The sequence below is a fragment of the Leptidea sinapis genome, chromosome 45, assembly GCF_905404315.1.
Source record: "Leptidea sinapis chromosome 45, ilLepSina1.1, whole genome shotgun sequence".
NCBI lineage: Eukaryota > Metazoa > Arthropoda > Insecta > Lepidoptera > Pieridae > Leptidea > Leptidea sinapis.
Genome location: NC_066309.1, coordinates 3,054,805 through 3,078,785, shown reverse-complemented (window position 1 = coordinate 3,078,785; position 23,981 = coordinate 3,054,805). Strand labels below are relative to the sequence as shown.

The 23,981-nt window shown below is 37.0% G+C and overlaps 1 protein-coding gene across 1 annotated transcript in view; it reads right to left on the bottom strand.

The window, feature by feature from the left end:
* Positions 1 to 487: 487 nt before the first annotated feature.
* The window catches only part of LOC126977447 (ATP-dependent DNA/RNA helicase DHX36-like), a 34,619-nt gene continuing 11,125 nt past the window's right edge, over positions 488 to 23,981 (bottom strand). Inside the window, exons 4-12 of the mRNA XM_050826241.1 lie at positions 22,503 to 22,665; positions 19,974 to 20,247; positions 17,369 to 17,831; positions 15,270 to 15,500; positions 12,310 to 12,488; positions 9,176 to 9,500; positions 8,095 to 8,360; positions 7,348 to 7,528; positions 488 to 3,650 (exon numbers count right to left, since the gene is read on the bottom strand). Of these exons, the coding sequence (XP_050682198.1) occupies positions 3,572 to 3,650; positions 7,348 to 7,528; positions 8,095 to 8,360; positions 9,176 to 9,500; positions 12,310 to 12,488; positions 15,270 to 15,500; positions 17,369 to 17,831; positions 19,974 to 20,247; positions 22,503 to 22,665 (2,161 nt within the window). The 3' untranslated portion in view covers positions 488 to 3,571. The remainder of the gene's footprint in view (positions 3,651 to 7,347; positions 7,529 to 8,094; positions 8,361 to 9,175; positions 9,501 to 12,309; positions 12,489 to 15,269; positions 15,501 to 17,368; positions 17,832 to 19,973; positions 20,248 to 22,502; positions 22,666 to 23,981) is intronic.

The following is a 23,981-nucleotide window of genomic DNA, read 5'->3' as shown; positions in this document are numbered from 1 at the left end:
CGCACGACATAAATTACGATATTATCATCCCCTTCAATTGGGTGTGAGGCGTTCCTCCACAGGGTGCGGATTACGAGGAACTTTCTGCCACGTACAACCAAGCTTTGGAATGAGCTTCCTTGTGCCCTCTTTCCAGGACGATACATGAGTACCATCAAAAAAAGCGCGTTTAAGTTTCTAAATGGCCGGTAACGGTCCCGCGATTCCTCTGGTGTTGCAAAGAATGTGAGTGGCGTTGATTTGAATTTAACATAAGATTACCTGTACGATCGTTTGTCCTCCACTTCCATAAAAAAATTACGCCTTAGGGTCTTACAAACACTACGGAAATATCCGTAAGTAATGCTCACAGAAACCGCGACACGTCGAACAATTATAGGTAGATACTTGCAGATAATGAGTGTGGCGGATGTAATAATGAGTTTACACTAAATTGGTACTTTGGATGTAATATTGGAATAAAATGTTTAGGTAAATTAAAACAATGTTAACAAAAACACATATTTTTAATAAATAAGATATCTACACATACGTTAGATGTAAGATACACATAGCGTCACATATATTCTGACACCGCGGGCGTCTAAATTTTAACCGAAATACATTTATAAACCATTCAAGAATTAAAGATCGCCAGACACATCGATTGGCGAATCAAAACAGTTTGAAACAATGGTGAGGCGTTATAGATTAGTATTATACAGAAAGTCACAGTAACTTGAACAAAAAATGAGACAACTATTCCACATTAGTTATAAAATTTTTATCTACAAAATTTAAATTAGGTATACTTATATAAAGTATTATTATTTATCCGCTGTTATCTACATTCATAGAAATAGGAATGAGACTAATACAGGAGAGCCTGTATTAGTCTCATTTAAACAATTGACAGAAATTTTATATTTCCCAAAACAGATTTTTTTTAGACTTACATTTTTCTCAAATAAGTCCTAGACAAGAGAAGAGAATTACACCCAAAGCTTATTATTCTAATTAACGAATAACGGCAAGTACGCCACCCTAAACTATGACAAGTCTAGAAAAGTATCACTGGAAATTAAATACGGAAAAGAGACTTTTTTACCAAGACTGCTACAATCATCGAACTAAAGAATCAAAACGCTTCGGCAAAGTAACATAGAATAAATGCTTTTGATATTATAAGAGGAAGAAGCAACTCTCTTTCGAAAATAGCCTGTAATAAATAAAAACCCATAAGGCAATAATCATCAGCGGCCGGAACCAAAAGCACGAAGGAAGCCTACATGAGACCAAAATTCCCAATTCGACTGGTTTTCGAGGAATTCAGACCACTATTGTCCAGCTAAAGCTAAAAATAATGAATCAGAAATAAATGACCTTGCTTCGCTTAACATTTCAACGTTAGTAGTTCTCTATACAAATACAGAGATAAATTGAAGTCACTGGAAAATATAATGTGACATTTTAGGGCTGTCAGATGAGTTGTTATATCGAAGAATATCATGACTATATAGATATATCGGTCAAACAAAGGGGCTCCGTGGAATATGGTTCTTCAAAACCAAAAAAAAAAAACAAATAGAACACAATAACGTTATATTTAGAATCACTTAGAGAGTGGCCCTTGAACAATTAAAATTTGGTGAACTTCCGATATCAATAATTCAAGTTTATGCTCTAACATAGAGATCAAGCGAACACGAACGCAACGATATGGCACAATCTATTTATGCTGTCAAAAGAGTAGTAGAAATAGAAGATTTCAATGCCAAAATAAAATATGATGTGGCTATAACTGAAACACGTAGAGAATTAGATGTTATCATACAGCCTCTTGACTAAGGCAGTACGAAATTAGGCTTAGAAATGTTTGCACGTAGGAATAAAATAATCCCCAACAGTCACAACAAGCCTATAAATGTAAGAGACAATATTAGTAGCAAGAATATCAATAGCGTGGAATAGACATTAAAAGCATACATGCAAGCAAAGTAGGCATTGTGTACTAGCACTGGAATGGAAATGAGCAAACATATTGAACCATATACTGATTCTCAGTAAGACGAGACAATACTTAACTTCATGCTACCGCCTACCACTACATGAGGCGTAAATTGGGCCTCACATGGAGTATTGTTCTGACCTCTAGGCGGGCACTCCCTAGTACCGGCTTCTTATAATTGACCGCCAATCAAGTTGGCTTGATTCTTTGGCGTTGCGTAGACATATGGGTTCTCTATACTTTTTTAACCGCATATATCACGGGGAGTACTCAGAAGATTTGTTCAGGTGCGGCCGAAGTCCACCAACGGATATTACGTCAAAATTATGTTGCCGTACGGACCTTTAAGCAAAGAGAATACTCCCAACTTAAAGGCCGGCAACGCATCTCTTGACCCCTGGTTTTGCGGATTTCCATGTGCGTGAGTAAACCCGTTTGCCCTCTATTATATTAAAAAGTAGATAATCCACTGGTTATTCTATCAGCTGATGAGAAACAACCTGAAATCGATGGACCACCTTTAAAATATCATATTCAAATACACAGCAACTACCTTTCTCTACCCCCCTTGCTACATACACCAATGTCTGCACTGACAGATATGCTGGAGCGGTCTAAAGTTATCTCTGAATCCATTAAAGATGCAACTGAACCGCACTTCCAAACTCATATTAAGTGCTTTGACAATTAACGTAACCTTGAAGAAGAAGAAAGACTACTACCATCTGTACATGGTGATATTGTAAACACGAAAGCAGTTAGATGAGACTGAAGAATACGTTGATCTTAGCGCCAGTAGAAAAAAGCGCTCAAAAAGGTGCGCGGATAAGAAAAATGGATCAAAAATTCTAGTACAGTCCTGAGAGCGAGGGGAACGAATATTTAGGATAAGGCCGAGATAGTAAGGGTAAGTTTAAAAGTTCTTCATGACTCAATGAGACCAACCCATCTAATAGGCGGTGCATGCCAATTGCATACCCTATATTCAAAAATCTAAGCTTCTTGTATGTGATAATACAAGGATTTCTAAAGACGTGAGACCTAAACAACCCTTCCACGTCAACTTTATGAATTATGATTTTTTTGAAGATATCTCCAATAAAAATATTTATTATATAAATTGTCCTGGTAGAACTGCTAAGGGTGACAGATATGAGTATTTGAATATAGCCCAAACAAAAATCGACAGCGCCTTAAATATTTTTTTCTTTTTTTTAATTAAATTACATTCGTATTTTTTTCCTCAATGTTATTTTATGTCCAAATTTTGTTCTATATTTTCAATTACAATTACAATTCTTCCTCTACATTCATTACTCTTTTCATACATGCTCGCCGGTACCGAGTGCTTCGGACCTTTTCTTTTTTCAAAACTTCCCCAATTTGGTTGGCGAATGTTCTACGAGGTCTCCCGCGACCAACTTGCCCACACACACAAAATAAGCCCCTCCTAATTAAAAAAAAATGCCTTAAAAACAAAACATAAACTTTGTTTTGAAATAAGAAGGGTAAACAGTTGTTTAATGCTATTAACGGTTTTTCTGCTCTTCTGAAAAGTAGCGTATTTTTCGACGATTAAGTGATTCAATCCGAGAAACTCATGTTATCATCTTCTATGTAGTCAACCTGCTCATCTTCTGCAGTTATAACTCGAATAACAGTCCTGAAAATTTAAATTAGAAAATTGTATGCAAATGAAGATGAATGTCATAGAAAAGGATATATGCATGTAACTTATATTAAGTTCAAATATTTTTTTAAATCAATACTATTATTGATTTTATCTTAACAATTTTTTGCTACTAAATTTTTGCCGAAAAATTAATAATAAAAAGTGCAATTGGTTCAGTAGTTTCGCAGTATAACCGAAGGAAAATACCAGTCATATATTTATTAGTACAATATAGATTGTTGATACAGTCTCTGACGTCACAGAAACCCCGCACAAAATGGCGCGTTTGAATAGCCGAAATATATTTATTTTTTTAATTCAATAAGAATGATTTTATCAATAAACAAGCTGACCCGACAGACGTTGTTCTGTATATTATATATCGTTGTTATTTTTATGAATTTGTCAATAATATATCATAACATCAAAATTTACTTCGTAAAATATGCACCCTGCTGTCGTAATGAAGTGTTTCACAGCAGAACTGTCAAACCGTGCGTCAATAAATTCTCTCATAGAAATTATGTATGGACACATCAAAGGAAAAACAAATTTGTTGTTTTTATTTAAATTAGCAGCATTTTCCTATTTATTCACCTTTTAAACCTTCTCTGGACATCCACAAATAATTCAAGACCTAAATTTGCCAAATCGGTCCAGCCGTTCTAGTTTTAGCGAGACTAACGAACAGCAATTCATATATATATATATAGTAAATTGATGTGTTTGATAACTCTAAGCATGTAAATAATTATATTTAAGTTTTTTTTAAAATCATGCATATACCCTAATGGATAACGTCGGGCCAATCAATAGTTATTTATTCAACAAGTGAGCAAAGTTATTTTTTGCTACGAGTGCTGACTTTAAATCACGAATTGGCGAAGTAGTCTAGAATTGTATCACGAGCGTAGTGAGTGATTCTAATATATACTACTGAGATAGTGAGTGATTAAAGACACGAGAAAATAAAAAATTGCACTCGCGTGAAACATACAAATTTTCACCTTGACTAGCGAGAAAAGTGTTATAGGTTATATAGGTAAGAAAAACAATTAAAATAATATTTAACAATGTTTATTATAAAAATCATTATGTATGTTTCGTTCTGTTTGAAATTTTTAAGAAAACCAAACATGATATTTTTAAGCGATAATAATGTTTACTAGTATTTATTTTAAATATAAAGTCTATAAATAGACGTTAGTAAAATTTATAAATCTAAATTTCGATAAGTAACATATAAATTTTTGTGACAATGAGATAATACGCTAGGCTAAAATGAGTTTGGGAACGCACCGGATCGCATTGTTTATTTCTTTAACGCGGAGTAATTACCGGATGTATGGTCACGTAGGGTTCGAAATTTAAATCAATTATTTTTTATTTTGTTTTTTTATGGAATAGGAGGACAAACGAGTGTACGGGTCACCTGTTGTTAAGTGATCACCGCCGCCCACAATCTCTTGCAACACCAGAAGAATCACAGGAGCGTTGCCGGCCTTTAAGGAAGGTGTACGCGCTTTTTATGAAGGTACCCATGTCGTATCGTCCCTGAAACACCGCACAAGGAAGCTCATTCCACAGCTTTGTAGTACGTGGAAGAAAGCTCCTTGAAAACCGCACTGTGGAGGACCGCCACACATCAAGATGGAGAGGATGATATCCTAACTTGTGGCGTGTCGTGCGAAGGTGGAATTCGGCGGCAGGAATCAGGTTAAACAGCTCTTCGGAACACTCCCCGTGATAAATGCGGTAGAAGACACACAATGAAGCGACGTCTCTACGCAACGCCAAGTGATCCAGCCGTTCACAGAGCACTGGGTCCCCGACAATTCGAGATGCTCTGCGTTGCACGCGGTCAAATGGATCGAGCTGATACTGGGGGGCGCCAGACCAGAGATGACAGCAATACTCCATGTGTGGCCGGACCTGCGCTTTGTAGAGCGCTAATATGTGGGCCGGCTTGAAGTATTGCCGTGCTCTATTAATGACGCCCAGTTTCTTTGTAGCCAATTTGGCTTTGCCTTCCAGATGACCACGAAATTGGCAATATACGACAAATGGGTTTTTTTAATGGTAAACGCGCAAACTTGAGTCTTCTGGGGGTTAAATTGGACAAGGTTCAATTTTCCCCATTCCGCGACCTTCTCAAGAGAGGACTCGATAGAAGACACGAGTTTCTCCCGGCACTGGTCGACGATTTCCCGAGAGAGACCTGCATGGCCCGTGTATATGGCATCACCAGTGCTGTCGTCTGCATAGCAATTAATGTTGGAGGTGTCCAACATATCATTGATATGCAGAAGAAACAGCGTGGGAGACAGCATCCAGCATTCACGGGCTTCGGGTTCGAGCAATATCCGTCGACAACGACCTGTATGCTACGCCCAGTGAGGAAGCTGGAGGTCCACTTGCACAAGCTCTCGGGAAGCCCAAATGATGGAAGTTTGGAGAGGAGCGCCTTGTGCCATACACGATCAAAGGCCTTCGCTATATCCAGGCTAACTGCGAGGCCTTCCCCCTTGCTTTCAATAGCCGCAGCCCGTCATGTGTCAGGTATACCAGAAGATCACCTGCCGACCGACCATGGCGAAACCCGTATTGTCGGTCGTTGATCAACTGGTGACCCTCTAGGTATACCAAGAGCTGACGGCTAATTATGCTCTCCATGATTTTGGAGAGCAGGGAGGTAATAGCAATAGGCCTGTAGTTTTCCGGATCCGAACTGTCTCCTTTTTTTTTGGATCGGATGGACAAGGGCAGACTTCCATGAGTCAGGGACTACGCCTTTAGAATAAGAGTGCCGGAATAAACGCGTTAGCACCGGCGTCAACTCAGGGGCACACGTTCTAAGCACGATTGGAGAAATGCCATCCGGCCCGCTCGACTTCCTGACGTCCAACGAAAACAGAGCGCGCCTAACAGTTTTCTGTCTGAACTGTACTTCAGGCATAGAGCTCTGACACCGCGGGATGGTCGGCGGTGTTTTTCCGTTGTCGTCAAGAGTCGAGTTGGAGGCGAAAAGAGTGCACAAGAGATCGGCTTTCTCTTTTGCCGTATGGGCCAGGGTGTCATTCCTCATGTGCAACGGCGGCATGGACGGCTGGCTGAAGTTACCAAGAGCAGCTTTCGACAACGACCAGAACTTGCGTGTTCCGGTCGGGTAACTGGAAAGCTGCTCGCCGATTTTGATGACGTGTTTTGACTTTGCACGGGTGATTTGCCGCTTAAAAAATCTGGAGGCACGGTTGTTTTTCCTTTCACGTACGTTACGTTCCACATCCGGGAGCCGCGTTGGCGACTCAACCAATTGGGACAGACCATACGCCAATGCAGATCGCCCTGCGTAGTCTGTGGTACGTGATCCAAGCCATTCGGCATTGTGCCCGTTGAAATCACCCAAGACTACGATTTCAGCGGAGGGGATCTGTGCAAGTACGTCGTCAATTGCCGCTTGAACGCAGCCCATGAGATGATCGGTTTCTGCGTTACCACTATGGGACCTGTAGACACACGCATAGATGCGGACGCTAAATCTACGCGGAGCCAGAGAGTGGACAGCCATTCTCTGGCTCCTTTAATGGCCACTTTGCCTCACGCTCGCAGCAAAAAACGTTTTTGCGAGTTTTCACGTAGCAATAACGCCCTTTTCGTGCTGGAGAGGTGAAAAATATCTTATACTTACTTGAGGACCATTTCTTCAAATTGGCTGCGTTTGATAGCGTGCGTGCTACCCACCATCACTTTTCGCGCAAGTACTTGGTCCAAGAGGTACCGTAGTTTAAACAGTCGTTCGGCGCAATCCTTCCGAACGCGCACATTAATCGAACCGATCGAGACGAGGCAGTTCAGGGAATCCTTCGGATCTGTTGATGATATGCTAATTAAATATATTGAGTTGAGCAATGGCAAAGTAAAAAGTAAAATTTCATTCAGTTACTATAAATGTACTAATAAATATATAAGTATCTGTTAGGTCTGAGTTATAAACTCTGCTTTTCATTTCGATTGCGAGGAAATATGAAGAAATATGAAGAGGCAAATTTGAAGAAATTAATAAACACACGATAAAACAAGACCTGTTTCCTTGCTGCTTTTTTTTAATCTTACGACATTGATATTATAGTCTTGGGCTCCAGAGCTATACAGCCTACTATTAAATTATTTTTGTAATATATATATATTTTTTAATTAATTAAATAACCTACTGTATTTCTTTTATGTCTTAAAAAACACATGAGGCAAATAAATATTATAAAATAACAAATTCTATCTCTGAAATTTTTATTGTGTTTGGCTGTATGGCTCATTTTCTTTCCATTTATGAGTAGATACTTTTGTGCACAAAAATCGATTTTGTGCAGCCTATATCGTGCACAAATAAGCAATTTCAGAGCATGAGAAGTGAAAAATATACTAAAGCAGTACGTACCGTCCTTGACGGCGAACTCGCCGAAAAACAGCAAAGGCAGCGTGTACACAAGTGTTACATCTATCAGAAATAGGTCTGAAGATCGCTGCTTCAGCCAGTACACGAGCCAGTTAGCGCCCGGATTATCACACAGTTTCTTCTGAGTTTGAGGCCTTGCCGAAAACTGGGCGGCCATTACACTACTGGGGTGACACACCACTTTACCGTCTTGTGGGCAAGTCACCGTTATGGATGGAACCTTTCTGGGGTTCCTTGGAATTCGCCACCTGAATTAATATGCAGTGTTCTTAGCTTTCTCGGTTACTCACTAAACGTTTATGAGCTACGGATATTTCGACCCTGTTGTCAGAGCCATATGCACGCGAGTTGACACGTCTATATAAAGTGGAATGAAATAATATTTAATCTGGCCATAAATACTGTTACAATTAAGTGACCCTTTTATAGTAAGTATTCATTCTGTTTTCTCATTTTCCGCTACAAATCTCTCATAAATCATATATTTTGCCCTGTGCTTCCCCGGGGCGTAAAAAGAATAGGGTAGTTCCAGGCCCAAGGGTGTCGTAAGAGGAGACTACGGGCTTTTGGAAAGTGGAATAGTCATGCTGCCGTCTTATGATGTCAGCACAATCGGGCCAGACTCATCCGGGTTACTTACCACACTCGCACAGAATACCGGCGTAAAGTAGCGGCCTAGTGCCGCTATGTTTCGCATAGGTGTCGAGGACTGTTTAACCCGATTCCTGCCGCCGAATTCCACCTTCGCACGACACGCCACAAGTTAGGATATCATCCCCACCGTCTGGTTGTGTGGCGGTCCTCCACAGTGCGGTTTTCAAGGAGCTATCTTCCACGTACTACAAAGCTGTGGAATGAGCTTCCTTGTGCGATATTTGCGGGACAATACGACATGGGTACCTTCAAAAAAAAGCGCGTACACCTTCCTTAAAGGCCGGCAACGCTCTTGTGATTCCTCTGGTGTTGCAAGAGAATATAGGCGGCGGTGATCACTTAACACCAGGTGACCCGTACGCTCGTTTGTCCTGCTATTCCATAAAAAAAAAAATAAGCGTGTACTCACTTCACAGCCGCAATATTAGGATACAAGGCCGCCGCAATAATCGCCTTGAAAAGACTCAGATTCTCCCAGTTTCTGTTCTCCCACGAGGAATACACATCACCACTTGGCAGGAACCCCATACATTTCAGATTGTGCCCCAGTTGTGTCTTCATGTCGACGAGCAGGTGCAGTGTGTGTGCGGACAGGAAGTGGTCGTAAGCGAACGAACGCCTGTTTCTGCCCGAACAAATCTCCCACTGCATGACAGCTTCGGCCAATGCCATGTGGTCGCTTGGCTCGCCCATAGCAAACTCGCGTTTCGTGGCTTTTACCTCTGCTTCTTTACCTATAATTTATTTCAAATTCAAAACCGTTTCATTGCAAGTCATATCAATATAACTCAGGGGTGCTCAAACGGTCGATCACGAACGACAGGTCGATCGCGAGTGCTTTTTGAGTCGATCGCCAGAAAAAAATCCGATATAGAACTATTCACAGATTTTGTTTTAGGTTACTAAAATCGGTAATTTCCGTACTATCTTATGAAAAGTATGCTCAGGACATGCAGATTCAACATCCAAAGTCACTCTTTAGTTACGTTTAGAACTCCAGACACTAGAACGCGTTTGTTTTATAAGAACCAATAAACAATTTTGAATAATTATGAGATTTTTCATTGATATTTTAGAGCATCAAAACTAATATCTATGTCATCGTGACACTCTACATAGACGACAATCCTTCATCACACATACTTGAAGCCTCTCAGAGTCGATCAATCGTGGTCTAACAATTTTGAGGTAGATCGCGAGAAGTTCAAGCTTGAGCACCCCTGATATAACTGAGGCACAGCAACGTTTTATATAGTGTGTTAGAGGTATATATTTTTTTTATGAAAATTGGCTACGAGACGGCTGATGAAAATTAGTACGCCTTGCCCATTACAATGTAGTGCTGCTCAGTACAATATCGCTCGTCAACTCGAGACATAAGGTGTTAAAGTCTCATTTGCCCAGTAATCGCTAAATGTTCGCTAGCTACGGCGCCCTTCAGACCGAAGCACAGTAATGTTTACATATTACTGCTTTACGGTAGAAAAAGGCGCCGTTGTGGTACCCATAAACTATCCGGCATTCTGTGCAACGGAGCCTCCCACTGGTGACTTTTTTTTAATGTAAGAGCAGCTTTTTAGTAGCAAAAATTTGATTACATAATGATAGCGCGTAATTTTTTCTTTTCGCATGTTATAGCGAACAACCATGGAAGTGAATTTTTACATCGCGTATACCACCATGAAATTAACATCATTAATTGAGTCGATAAATTTCCCTTAAGTTTTGGGCTCATCTTTACTCTAGTTTTTACTTTGGTACTGGCTGGCCCGATGGACATCATTCAGTCAAGAGCTATTGAATTAAGGCAGGTCACAGTGGCAGTTTGTGAGCGCGCAAAGGAAGAAAAAAATCATACTATATGTCGGCGTTAAACCAGGGTTTCCTTGAATTGTCCATCATGAAGAAATACAACACTAAGAATTTCTCAGTTTATTGAAGCACAACTGCTAGTATAGATATGAACCGTCTTTACATAAAACAACCGCTGTTATAGCTCCGTACAATAGATGAAACAGAGTAGATACAACTTCTTTTAAAACACAAATAAAATTAGGTATTGTAAAATAATTCCTAAATACAGCTCAATAAATGTTTTAGTGAATTTATATAACTTCAAATGATTTATATAATAGTTTGTTCATTTAATTTGAACAAACATTACGAAGTAAGAAAATGGCGCTGCAAGCAAGTTTCGAAATACAATTAAGAAAGACTTATTGCATAAAATAATAAAGTTTGATACAGAATAACGATATTAATTCTAATACAAATTAATTTGAACATTTACACATTCAATTAAATATTTTAGCTCAAGAAAGTTAGCCCCCAAGATTTTTTTTTTAGTTTTTTTTTTTATTACATCGTTAGTTCGCCATTTGTTCTTGATTGTTCTCTATAAACATTTGTTTGATCTGGATTTTTTTTTTTAATTTGTAATTCATTAAAATTGGTTAGGTTAGGTTATGTTAGAAGTCAGTTAAAACAACGAACCAGAACCAAATAGTAGGCGTTTCCCCCCATTTTTAATTAATTCTTTTTAAATAAACAACAAAAGAACAAACAATTATTTGTAGCGAACAATTAAGAACAAACTACGAACTAATGATATGCGATATTGAAAATTCAAAAATAGATTTTTTTTTGGGGGGGCTAAGTTTGATGAGCCAAATATTTTAACAATAAATGAAACATCAAACATCTTCAAACAATTCAAACAGTCAAAACAGTGTCTAGTAAATTAGTTAGACCTTAATAAATAACAGTTTTATGTTTACAAATAGGTATTTGTATTTAAATCTTATATATTTCAGATATATCTATAATAGTATTATATAATAGTATTCATTTTAACGATAAACTAAAACATAAATATCAATAGTTGCAAACAATTGACGGTAGGTGGCGATTTGCGCCCATATTATATATAATCGTGTCGCACAACCATTTTGTGGATACACCAGCAGTTTACAGTGTTGCCTTATCGATATGATATTGGAACCTATACTTTAGAGCATACTTTAACTCAAATTTCGTCTACGTAAACTTAACGATATTGCGTACGTCGATTTAGTTTCCATGAGCTGCACGTTTGCGCCTCTAAATTAAAATAAAAACAGTCTATAACCATCTAGATGTGGGACGTTTCTCCACAGTGCAGTTTTCAAGGATCCACGTACAACCAAGCAGTGGAATATGTTTTCTTATGCGGCGTTTTCGAGGCGATACGACATGGGTACCATAAAAAAAAGCGCGTACACTGTTCTAAAAGGCCGACAACGCTCCTGTGATTCTTCTGTTGTTGCAAGCCTTTATGCCTTTTATGCACGCATGAATGAATTATTATTTTTGGTTTCTTCGTCGATTATTAGGACAGGCAAAGGGTTCAAGCCAATACAGCCGTATTCGTTAATATTCAATAATTAATTTCACGATTTTTACAATATTGTTCTTTCTACAAATTTAGAATAGCACGACGAATAAATAGTTTTTAGGATTTGTTTTGATACGCCTAAGAAGTATAACTTCAATAATAGAACTCACCGATGACAAGTTGGAACGGGTCCTTAAAACTCCACACAGCTGCGACACTGGCCGCCCGGTCGAGACAACCGAATAGGGCTCCGAGCAACAACAGTTTCCCGGCCGCTGGGTGAACGGGCAGTCTGGCCAGGTGCCAACCTAGAGGGGTCAGTGTTTCACGGTCATCCAGTGCACCGCACCTTAAAACAAAAAATAAAGGAACCACATAATATAAGAATATAGTAACACTGTCGAATGGATATTAGTGTATAGATCAGGTACTATAGGCTCAAGATCCATGTCGAACTAAATAAATAACTATATTTATTAATATAAGCTTAATTCACGATTAACGGTACCGACTGGTGTCAGAGCATGTCATAATATCCGACACATTAGGTATTTTAGTTTCGTTAAGGTGAAAGTATAGGCATAAAGGCATTTATTGATGTCATTTCTAATCACTACTAGATACTACTACCGCTTCGGAAACAAATGGCGCTCTGAGAGAGAAGAAGCGGCGCAAGAAACTCTCCCAGCATTCGTTTTTTGCGCTCTTTTCAATAAAAATATACAATATTGTACAGTCATTTCTATCGCTATAAAGTAATCATAATCTAGTCCCAGGCTGTCCGATCATTTAGATATTCAGCAGTGGAGTAATAGGATTTACGACAGAACCATTTTTTTATAAAACATTTAAATTTATTTATAGATAATGCCTGAACAGTGGCTGGGACTTTATTATAGAAGTGTATACATTTACCCCTAACGCTATTATATATGTTATGAAGCCTACTAGAATTATTTATAAGCAATCCCTTATTTCTGGTGTAATAATAATGAAAATCACTATTAAGAGCAAAAAGGTGACGATTTTTGTAAACGTATATTAAATTTTCATAAATGTACTGACATTGAACAGTCATAGTATTTATTTCTTTAAAATTTTTCTTTTAGAGATTAATTTTAAGGGAGAAATGATGGGCTCTGCCACCTAACTGGCACCGTGTCGTTAAACCCATCTCGGAAAAAGACCTGTAATTATATATCGGACTATGTGAGTACATTTTGTACACCCGTGCTCGCCATAACCGTTGGCACATCCCGCACTACCAGCGCAAGCAGTGCTAGACAGGGCGCGACTGCGAACTCACAACACTCACCCTGATGAAGGATCTCCTATTGGTCCGACACTAGTCAGTTACCAACACCGATTATTCGTAGGTAAGACGATATAAAGTTAATAATGTCTCACGAAATTTAAGCAAAAATTCATGTGAATCCATTATTATTAAACGAGCAATTCTTTTAAATAAACTTTTCATATCTCAGAATCTGCACATAACAATTGGATTGAAATTACCTACACGGGCATTTTTGGGATGAAAAACATCCTTGGAAAAATCTCGTAATACACCCAGCACCCAGGTGCCCTGTTAAATAAATTTTATATCCACCATATTAAATAAATAAAAAATAAACTCCTTCAATATATAAATATTGTAAGCAGATATAAATAATATAATGTATTGCTCCGTAATCAAAATAACGTAAAGTTCGAAAAAAATATAAGTTATATCAATTGCTGTTGCATTCATAATTTAAAGTTAATAAATAATTGAAACTTGAATTTCTGTCGCCCATCCCTGACCAGTGACAAAAACACTGAATGACATTAATGAAACACATCGTATGTGTTAATCGAGCTAATAATAATGTGTGTGTCAAAGGACATTTGGTCGATTTAGCCAAAAAAAAGTTTGTAATAGTTATTTATCTACACCCATGCTTTAAATCCTCTATTAAAGATTCTGAAACAGTTAGCTTATTACCAACATTAAAACACCCAATGTCGTAATAACCATTACATCATCCAAACGAGTGTTGTAATGTTGTACTGAATTTCATAACAACACTCCTTGGTTTTTTTTTCGATCCCTTCATGCACAAAGAGTTTCAACAAACAGCCACATTCTTATTGCTCGATGCGTGGTATTTGTATGAATTTCAAAAAAAGAACATTTTCGTTTACGCGCGTTCCACACTATAATAACATGGCGCGCCGTAAAAAAAAAGGTAGGTTATTCGAAACCCCGCTAATTTTCTTGAAAAAATGAGCTATTCAAGTTTTGACAGCACACCGCCGGATATTTTAAACGCTGCAAAATAACATAATAATCAAGTGAATTTGAATAATTGCACTATACAAAATGTAAATTACTACTAAAATTAATAATTCTTTCATTAATACTTAGTTTATTTGTATATAATCAGTAAGGGATGATATTAGGTTACTACTAGGGCTGGCTGTTTTAATATTGGCAGTAAGCTAACTGTTTCAGAATCTTTTAGAGGATTCATATTCTGGGTGTAGATAAAGTCTTGTATGCAACTGTTGATAATTAGGTATTAAAACACTCATGTGATACTATTATCACACTCGGCTTCGCCTCGTGTGATAAACCCACATTAAGATTTGTTAATTTTAGTAGTTATTTACATTTTGTATAGAGCAATTATTAAAATTCACTTGACTATTATGTTATTTTGCAGCGTTTAAAATATTCGGCGGTGTGCTGTCAAAATGGAATCGCTCATTTTTCAAGACAAATGGCGGGGTTTCTAATAACCTACTTTTTTTTACGGCGCGCCATGTTCTGGTAGTGTGGAACGCGCGTAAACGAAAATGTTCTTTTTTTGAAATTCATACAGATACCACGCATCGAGCAATAAGAATGTGGCTGTTTGTTGAAACTCTTTATGCATGAAGGGATCGAAAAAAAAACCATGGAGTGTTGTTATGAAATTCAGTACAACATTACAACACTCGTTTGGATGATGTAATGGTTATTACGAGATTGGGTGTTTTAATGTTGGTAATAAGCTAACTGTTTCAGAATCTTTAATAGAGGATTTAAAGCATGGGTGTAGATAAACAGATTTAAAGTATTATTATAGATATACCTAGATTAACTTACTTTTGCAAGTGAGAGATTGCCCAATCCACGGTCGAGGCAGCGGGAGGCGATGGCACTAGTTGGAATGCTTCGGCAGCTAGTCCGAGTCTTAGTTTCTTGATGGTCAACACTGGCTCCAGCAGATTACTCCGTTGTAGTTCAGGCAGGAGTCTATCTGCGAGGAGAGACGCTCGGTGTGACGTTATCAGATGAAAACACACGCCTGGTTGACAGCGTCCGGCGCGACCACGTCTGGATAAAATATTTTGTCACATTTTAATAATAAGGAAAAGAATACAAGTCCAGATGAATCATGAGAATCTCTACCACTTTATAGGCGTGTGGAGATAGTGAGCGCTTTTTTAAAGTCCCATGATATAATATTACCAAAGATAGTAGACAAATACCATCTAGATCAGGGATGCACAAGCTTGAACTGCTGGCTATCTACCTCAAAATTGTTAGACTTCGATTGATCGACTCAGAGAGGTTTCAAGTAAGGGTGATAAGGATTGTCGTCTATGTATGTCACGATGACATAGATATTAGTTTTGCGCACAATAATGTGCATTTTTTAGTCAAGGTAAGTGTAGTTCTGCTCTAAAAATATGTCTATGCAAAAAACAAATTATTATTAAAAATTGCGAGTTTATTGGTTACAATACAAACGCGTTCTAGTGTCTAAAGTTCTAAACTTAAACAATATGTTATGTTTTTAAAGTGATAACCCTCACTTCTAGGATTAATACACAAATAAAATTTGAAAAAAAAAAAATGAACGATGCGGGACTCGAACCCACGACCTCCGGCACACACACCTCCCCACACAATCTGTGAATAATTAGTTCTATATCGGATTTTTTTCTCGAGATCGACTCAAAAATCACTCGACAGGTCGATCGCGATCGACCGTTTGCACCCCTGATGTAGATCATTCCAAGATGGTTTTAATATTGTTGGGATACATGGGGCACACTAAAAAATTTGCACTTCTAGCTAATCGGAACTACTTGAATTTCGTATGTTATATTTTTTGAAACGGTGCAACTTTCGTTGCAATAAAACACAATTGGCGGGAAATTATTTATCAACGAAAATAATGTGGCTACTGTTAAGCGGCTAATTGAAGAAGACCCGCGGATTACCTATGAGACAATTCGAGGACTATTGGGGATTGGTATGAGCCAAATTCAGAAAATATTACACGAAGAATTGAAAGTTCGGACACTTTGTCATCGTTAGATCCCTCATGAACTGACAGCGGAGCAGAAGCGGGCTCGCGTGGAATAGTGTCCACAGATTCTAATGAAGTACGACCACGGATATTCAAATAATGTTTATGACATTGTCACAGTTTTGAACCCGAAATAAACAGAACAGACCAGGCCATTGAGGCAGGCGAGAAACGTTGGTAAAAAAATGAACGCATTTTTTTCTCAGCTCGGGTCCCGTCTGCACAATTCAATTGAATATCAAAAGAGTGTTAATCCAGAGTGGTATTGAACCATTTGTTTACCCCAGGGTGTTAAAAAAAGTTCGCGAAAAACGACCAAAAAGCCGCGTTCTCCTACATCATGACAACGCTTCTTCACACACAGCCAACAAAACTAAGTAATTTTTAGCTTCCGAAAAAGTACAACTCGTCACCCATCCTGCACATAGCCCCGACCTAGCATTTCTGTATTTTCCCCAAAATCAAAAATCTGATGAAAGGTTTCACTTTTACCAATTCCGAAGAGGCAGTGATAACGTTCAATCAGCACGTAGAAAACATGCCTTCAGATCTGTGGTCCTCCTGTTTTAAAAAATGGTTCGATCGCATGAAAAAATGGTTAAAATGTAAAGGAGAGTATTTTGAAAAGCAATAAACATAATATTTTGGTTATAACGAGTTATATAACGAGTATATGTTGGAGGGGTAACCAGGGTTCAGTAACTCGCTTCGCATATTAAAATACCGGTTCACGACAATTCGTGAACCACCAATGTGGTAGTATAAAAAATTTAAATGACTCTACAACAGTGTTTTTATAAATCTATTAATATAATAAAAAAATTATGCCTTTGATATTGAACCCTAGATACAACTTACAGGTTTAAAATAAAATGCGTTTACTCACCTCTGGTGTAAATTAGCTTTTGACACCCATTCATTATTCAAAGTAATTATGTTCTCTTTAACATTTAAACCACTCATTTTAATCTTTCCACAATCAACAACATAAACAATGTCATCAATTGTTATTGAAGTCTCCGCAATGTTTGTTCCTATTATTATTTTCCTGATATTTTTCGGTGGTCGTTCAAAGATCTTATGTTGCTCCAACGTCGGTAATTTTGAATGGAGTGGATATATTTGATATAAACTGCTAGGGAAATGATTGCTCTCTTCCATTTGCTGTATAAGCTTACTTATTTCACTAATGCCTGGTAAAAATACAAGAATGGCCCCCGGTTCTCCTTTGCAAATGTAAATTAAAAGTTCAACTATTAATCCTATTTGAATATCTTCGATCCTCGGGTCATTGAGAGTATTGTATACGTGTGTGGGGATTTTTTTCTTAATGGACTCAAGCCATGGTCCTACAAAAAATTTATGTCAATTAGAAAAATGTACTGAAATGAAATAATGACATAGGTACACTTGCGTGTTTCAGAGTTTTTTTGAAGGCGATTTGCAATGTAGACTGAAAATTAAATTAATTATAGATTCACCAGAGGGAGGCTCTTTTGCACACGATGCTGGCTAGATTATGGGTACCACGACGGCGCTTTATTCCACCGTGATGCAGTAATGTGTACCTAAACATTATTGTGTTTCGGTCCGAAGGGCGCCGTAGCTAATGAAATTACTGGGCACTTGAGACTTAACATTTTATGTCTTAAGGTGACAAGCGCAATTGTAGTGCTGCTCAGAATTTTTTGGGTTTGTCAAGAATCCTAAGCGGCACTGCATTGTAATGGGTAGGGCGTATGAAACACGATCAGCTGAACGTCCTGTTCGTCTCGTCAGTAAAAAAAGGAAAAAAAAAACAAACTACTTCAAAAACACTCTTTCAAAACAATAGATATAATATGGACTAAAAAGTATGAAAATAATTGCGTATTTTTATACAATCTAATTAATTAATCTATATACTAGTAACTATACATTATTGTTATATTTGGAATCGGTGTCCTTCCGCCGCGGCCCCGCTCTCACCTCCTCAAATCGCGTGTGCGACTCAAGCACATCTCAACTATATATGTACATATATATATAGTAACACACCTACCTTGGCTGACACCGACTCCAAAAATAACAATAATCGGAAATTTTTCACTCACATACTTATAGCAAAATAAAGACTTTTATGTACCAATGTCAATTGCAATGGGACCACACGGGAAGCATCAGCTTTCAAATAAAAAAAATAATTATCACAATCGGTTCACCCAGTCCAAAGTTTTGAGGTAACAAACATAAAACAAAAACCTACCGACGAATTCAGAACCTCCTCCTTTTTTGAAGTCGCTTAAAAATGTTTTAACTTTTCAGCCATTTATAAGAAGCTATGAAACGATTTAGTAGTAGTGTTTCCAGCTATAATACGTACGACACAGGTGCCTACGAGAGGATAATGATGGATGCAGTGATCTCCAACTCTATTGTAAAAGGTTGGAGTAAGGACTCTATACACAAAATGGTATTACGATTTTTTTTTGGCAACCGGCAACAATTGTGGCGCTATAGGCGCCCTTGGCCTGGTCCGATTCTATAAAATAATACAATAAGCAGAGTAGGTATAATTTATTTTTCTTATTTAATATTTAAGTCTGATGGATTAGGAAAATAAAAAACAGTCATGGTAAGAAGAAAATAGTTTGATATTAAATTGTTTTGCATTGAAAACTCGACGTATACTGAGTGGGCCTCCGATTGGCAACAGTTAAGTGATTGCACTGCTCCTTAATGTTATTCTTTTCATATTCCTTTTTAAATTCCACTAGGTCTGTATTAATTATGCTTTATTATTGTTAGACATTATGTTGAAATTACTTATTTTGTTAAATGTTCCTTTTTTAATGATATAAATTTCGACCTAATACGTCCTGCAGTGTAATTATGTTGCTAATAAAGATTATTATTATTGTTATAAAACAGATAATATCTGGTGCGTTCTACTGCAGATCCTATTCTCGTGACAAAACGAGAATAGGATCGAAGCGATCTTATGTCACATTAAATTTGCATTTTTTGAAACACAAAATGTCGGTTCATGTCCGATTGTGATAAAGTTACGTTCCGATTCAGGGAAATATTACGATCGTACGCTTGTAATAACTAATAAGATGCGATCGTCCATTGTTTAGAGATATGCATTTTGCAAAATATTGACGTTTGGTAAGTTGACAATTTAAAACATAATATAACAGAGCACAGATAGATAACCCTTTTAATAGTAGTACAATTTTGTTAGAACGATATTACAAATTTCGAAGGAGCTTGTCGTTCAAGTCCAATAGTGCCACGCGGCTCCAATACATTCATAGTTCAATAAACGTTCTAGGGAAATTATAGGAAAATACCAATCTAGAGCAAAAAATGGATATAGATCGGAACTTAACTTTAAAAATCTTGAAATTACGAGAATAGCACCACAGAATAGAACCCTGATTACTATTGAGTTCTATTCGCCCCAAAACAAAGGGAAAAATCAACCGAAATTTTGTCTATTGACTTACCAATTTCAGTTTGATATTGCTTATCGCTTTCTTTCTCTGTGTCCTGCCCCTTACCGCGCCATTTCCGCGGATTCGGTTCTTTTATTTTCTTAAACGGTTCTTTAAGCTGATAACGTGTTAATTCAAGGATATCTTCCAAATAAACATCTCTCACAGGGTAAGCTAGCCCTTCAACTTTAACCACTGGGCAATCATCGAAATACGTTGATAAAACATCTGCATCTAGTGTGGCACTCATGAGAATGAGCTTTAAGTCCTTGCGTACTTCTAAAATCTGATATGAAAGAAAAATAATAATATAATTGGCTTTTATAATTTCATAGTTGTGTCCTGTAGTTACGGCTGCGTCATAGTCATAAAAGGTGATTTACTTCTGTACTAGCAAAAACAATGCTACCAGTTAGTGGTTCTTTTGTGTTGCATGAATACTAAAAATAGTATGGATAAAGGTTAATATTGATAATAAACCAGGTTTTTTTACGCCGCGAACTTTATAAGAGACGTCTCCATAAAATTACTAATTATGATTCTTCTAACTCTCGCCGATATCCCAAAAGCCGTACATGGTCAGTGCCCATATAGGCCAGTAACTCTGATGTTGTAAGATAGTGAGGACGGCAGTGACCACTTACTCTTCCTCCATTAAATAAAGTACAAAATATCTTAATAGGATCTTGGGGAACTCCATCATTCTGAGCAGAATCCCAGTAATAACTTATTTTATACTGCAGCTAGTAAGAAACATAGTCATCAACTTGCAAAACTCTCGGAAGTTCCGAGAGTAGCGGCGTGTACAGTACTTATTTACACATAAGCCAAAGCTCTTAAAAAGTTAAATAATACATAAAAATATGATCTGGCAGCCAAAATGGGATTATCATTTTTAACAAGATTAATTTATTAATATAAACACAATATTGCAAAACACTTGCTCCAACCAGACTAGTGTCATCTTTCAATACCTATTAGTATTACTCTTTTGACTGTCTTAAAATAATTTTATAGGAAAATGTACATTTTTAATAATTATATAACTAATTAAACAATATTATATTCCTTAGTTTATAGTTTATTTTTAATTATTGTCAAATTTGCTGGTTTGTCGCTGTTTTTTATGTTTACTGGTATGTCTATTAATATGTTTACTTTAGTTCTAAATAATTAATGGAACTGATAGGTATGTTTGAATTATTTGTTTCCTGAATTAAACAATTAAATAAAAAGATTCTCTTTTTCCCATCCTTTCGACGACCACCGCCCCTGTGTGTGTTAAATATACCAGAAGATCACCTATGACGCATGCCGTAATGTCGGTCAAAGAGTAGTAGTAATTTCATACCAAACCATGGTCAACAGAATAAGTGCAGGGTAACCGGAGTCATCAGGAAAAAGGAATGCCTTGTATCCCAATCTGCTGATTTAAATATTTGCTTTGTAGATTCTTTAAAACTTTTAATAAATTGTGAATCTTGCAACGGCTTTTAAGGCCTTGATAACTTTTCCTCAAAATACAAAAGAGAACAATGATTTATTCCACATTTAGGTGTTTTGATAGTATAATTCAAACATTTAACGGAATTATATTAATTTAAAGACAAATTAATGTTATTCAATCAGTCTTAACCTAAGCGCTTTTGAAACGACACAATAAATATTTCTTTTAAATTACTGAATCTACCATATGTTCGGAAAAAATTGAACTCGTGAGAAGAGCATACAAGAACCTCAACGGCCACTCTTTTCAATCAATAAAGTGTTTTACAATGGCTGTAATATATAAAACAAATTAGTTTGTAATGTGCTGCATCCAATATACGAATCATTTCATAAAAAATAATAAAGATTAATTAATTTGGTGTTACATAATAATAATAACAATTGTTATTGATTGATGGATGTTGATTCAACAATAATTGTCCCAATAGTCGTTTCCGTTAACGGTCTTATAGCAAAGAGCCTCGACCACCATCTCAAGAGGCCCTCACTTAATAACTGGATAAAGGGTCAGTTACAGAAAGCAGCTGTTTTGGGAACGGCACGCATCGTGCGGAAGTTCCTCAGTCTGTCGCCCTAACCACCGGCGGAATTGTCGTGAACCAACGCCGCGGCCGGCGGAACTCTATTTTTTTTATTTATATTTGTAATATTGTTTTTTATAAATATGTTATATATATAAATGTGGAAAACAAGATTAAATTGTAATAAAGAGAATAATAAAAATAATAATAAATTCGTCAACAGGTGTAATACCAAAATCTTTGAAATCTGCTCTCAAACTTTTGGATCTTCACGAAAATACATATATTCCCTTATAAAAATCAATAATTATAGATACTTGCTCTATAGTCCGCCGTTTTATGAAGCCAACTTCTTTGACAATCCAAGACGAAAATCACACCAATAATCATTCATTAACACCACATCTTCATAAGCGAAACACTTGAACCAAGTTACTTGGCATATGCCCGTACTTAGGTTCATTACCGACCTAAAGTCGAGAACAAAAATCTGTTGAAATAATAATAATACCTTTTTAAGCATACACATTGCTAAGTCAACATGAGTATCTCGTTCATGGACTTCGTCCAATATAATGTGGCTGAATGAAGTGAGGCCTTGGTTTACTTCTAGCTCAGCCAGTAATACTCCAGTGGTACAAAAGATAATGCTTCCGCGTTGCCTGGGCTCTACACTGCAATTATATCATTTAAAATAAGAGATAGCGTACTGGGTTCATGTTCACTAAAATATGGCAATATAGGAAAAAAAAGGCCACCATGTTTGATGTTCGTGAACAGGCGTGTCAGCGAGGGTGCTTGCAGTGACTGGCTATATTTGTACCCTATATTTTTAATATAAACTAGCTGACCCGACAGACGTTCTGTATATAATAAATAAAATAATGTCTTTATATGAATTTGTCAATAATATATCATAACATCAAAAATTACTTCGTAAAATATGCATCCTGCTGTCGTAATGAAATTGTTTCACAGTAGAACTGTCAAACCGTGCGTCAATAAATTCTCTCATAGAAATTATGTATGGACACATCAAAGGAAAAACAAATTTGTTGTTTTTATTTAATTTAGCAGCATTTTCCTATTTATTCACCTATTAAACCTTCTCTGGACTTCCACAAATAATTCAAGGACAAAATTAGACAAATCGGTCCAGTCGTTCTCGAGTTTTAGCGAGACTTACGAACAGCAATTCATTTTTATATATATAGATAGATAGATACATATTATTACTTCATTTATATAAGAATTTCGACATAATTCATATTAAAAGATAGAATTAACATCATCTACAGTTCCTATACAAGAAAGAGTAGAGTACTCTGTACTCTTAAATGTATATTATCTGTAACTGGAGGTTTTTTTATGGAAAAGGAGGACAAACGGTGCAGGTCACCTGGTGTTAAGTGTTACGTTACCGCCACCCACATTATCTTGCAACACCAGACGAATCACAAGAGCGTTGCCGACCTTTAAGGCGAAGAGTAAGCAGAAAACATGCAAACAAGGTGTTTTTAGACAAGTTTTTTGGTGAAAATATAGCATTTCGAGCTATGAACACTACTTAATCCTGTTACACATATCCTTAAGTCTTATTTGTAGGTTTGTAATGCTTGCTGTTGGTTATAGTTTTCACTCCAGAGCCTTTTTGAACTACCACTTTTCCTTGCAGTTAAACAAGTTTTTTGGCATGGCATGACGCATTTTTTTAGTACAACTCTCAGAAAAGTTATTCTTATAGCTTTACTTTTTTGTGTAGGTATATTTATTCAGATTAGTAATCAATAACGAGGATTGTAAGCATATAAACTGTTTTCCACGCAAGAAATTTGAAAATATGGGCTTTGTTACATAGATGGTGGGCCGGAAGCCGTGAACTCATATCACTCAAGGTCGCTGGCATTTAGTGTCGCCTTAATTTAGGTGTACGCGCTTTTCATGTATCGTCGCGGAAAAAATATTTTTATGCTTTTTTTTCATTTAAGTT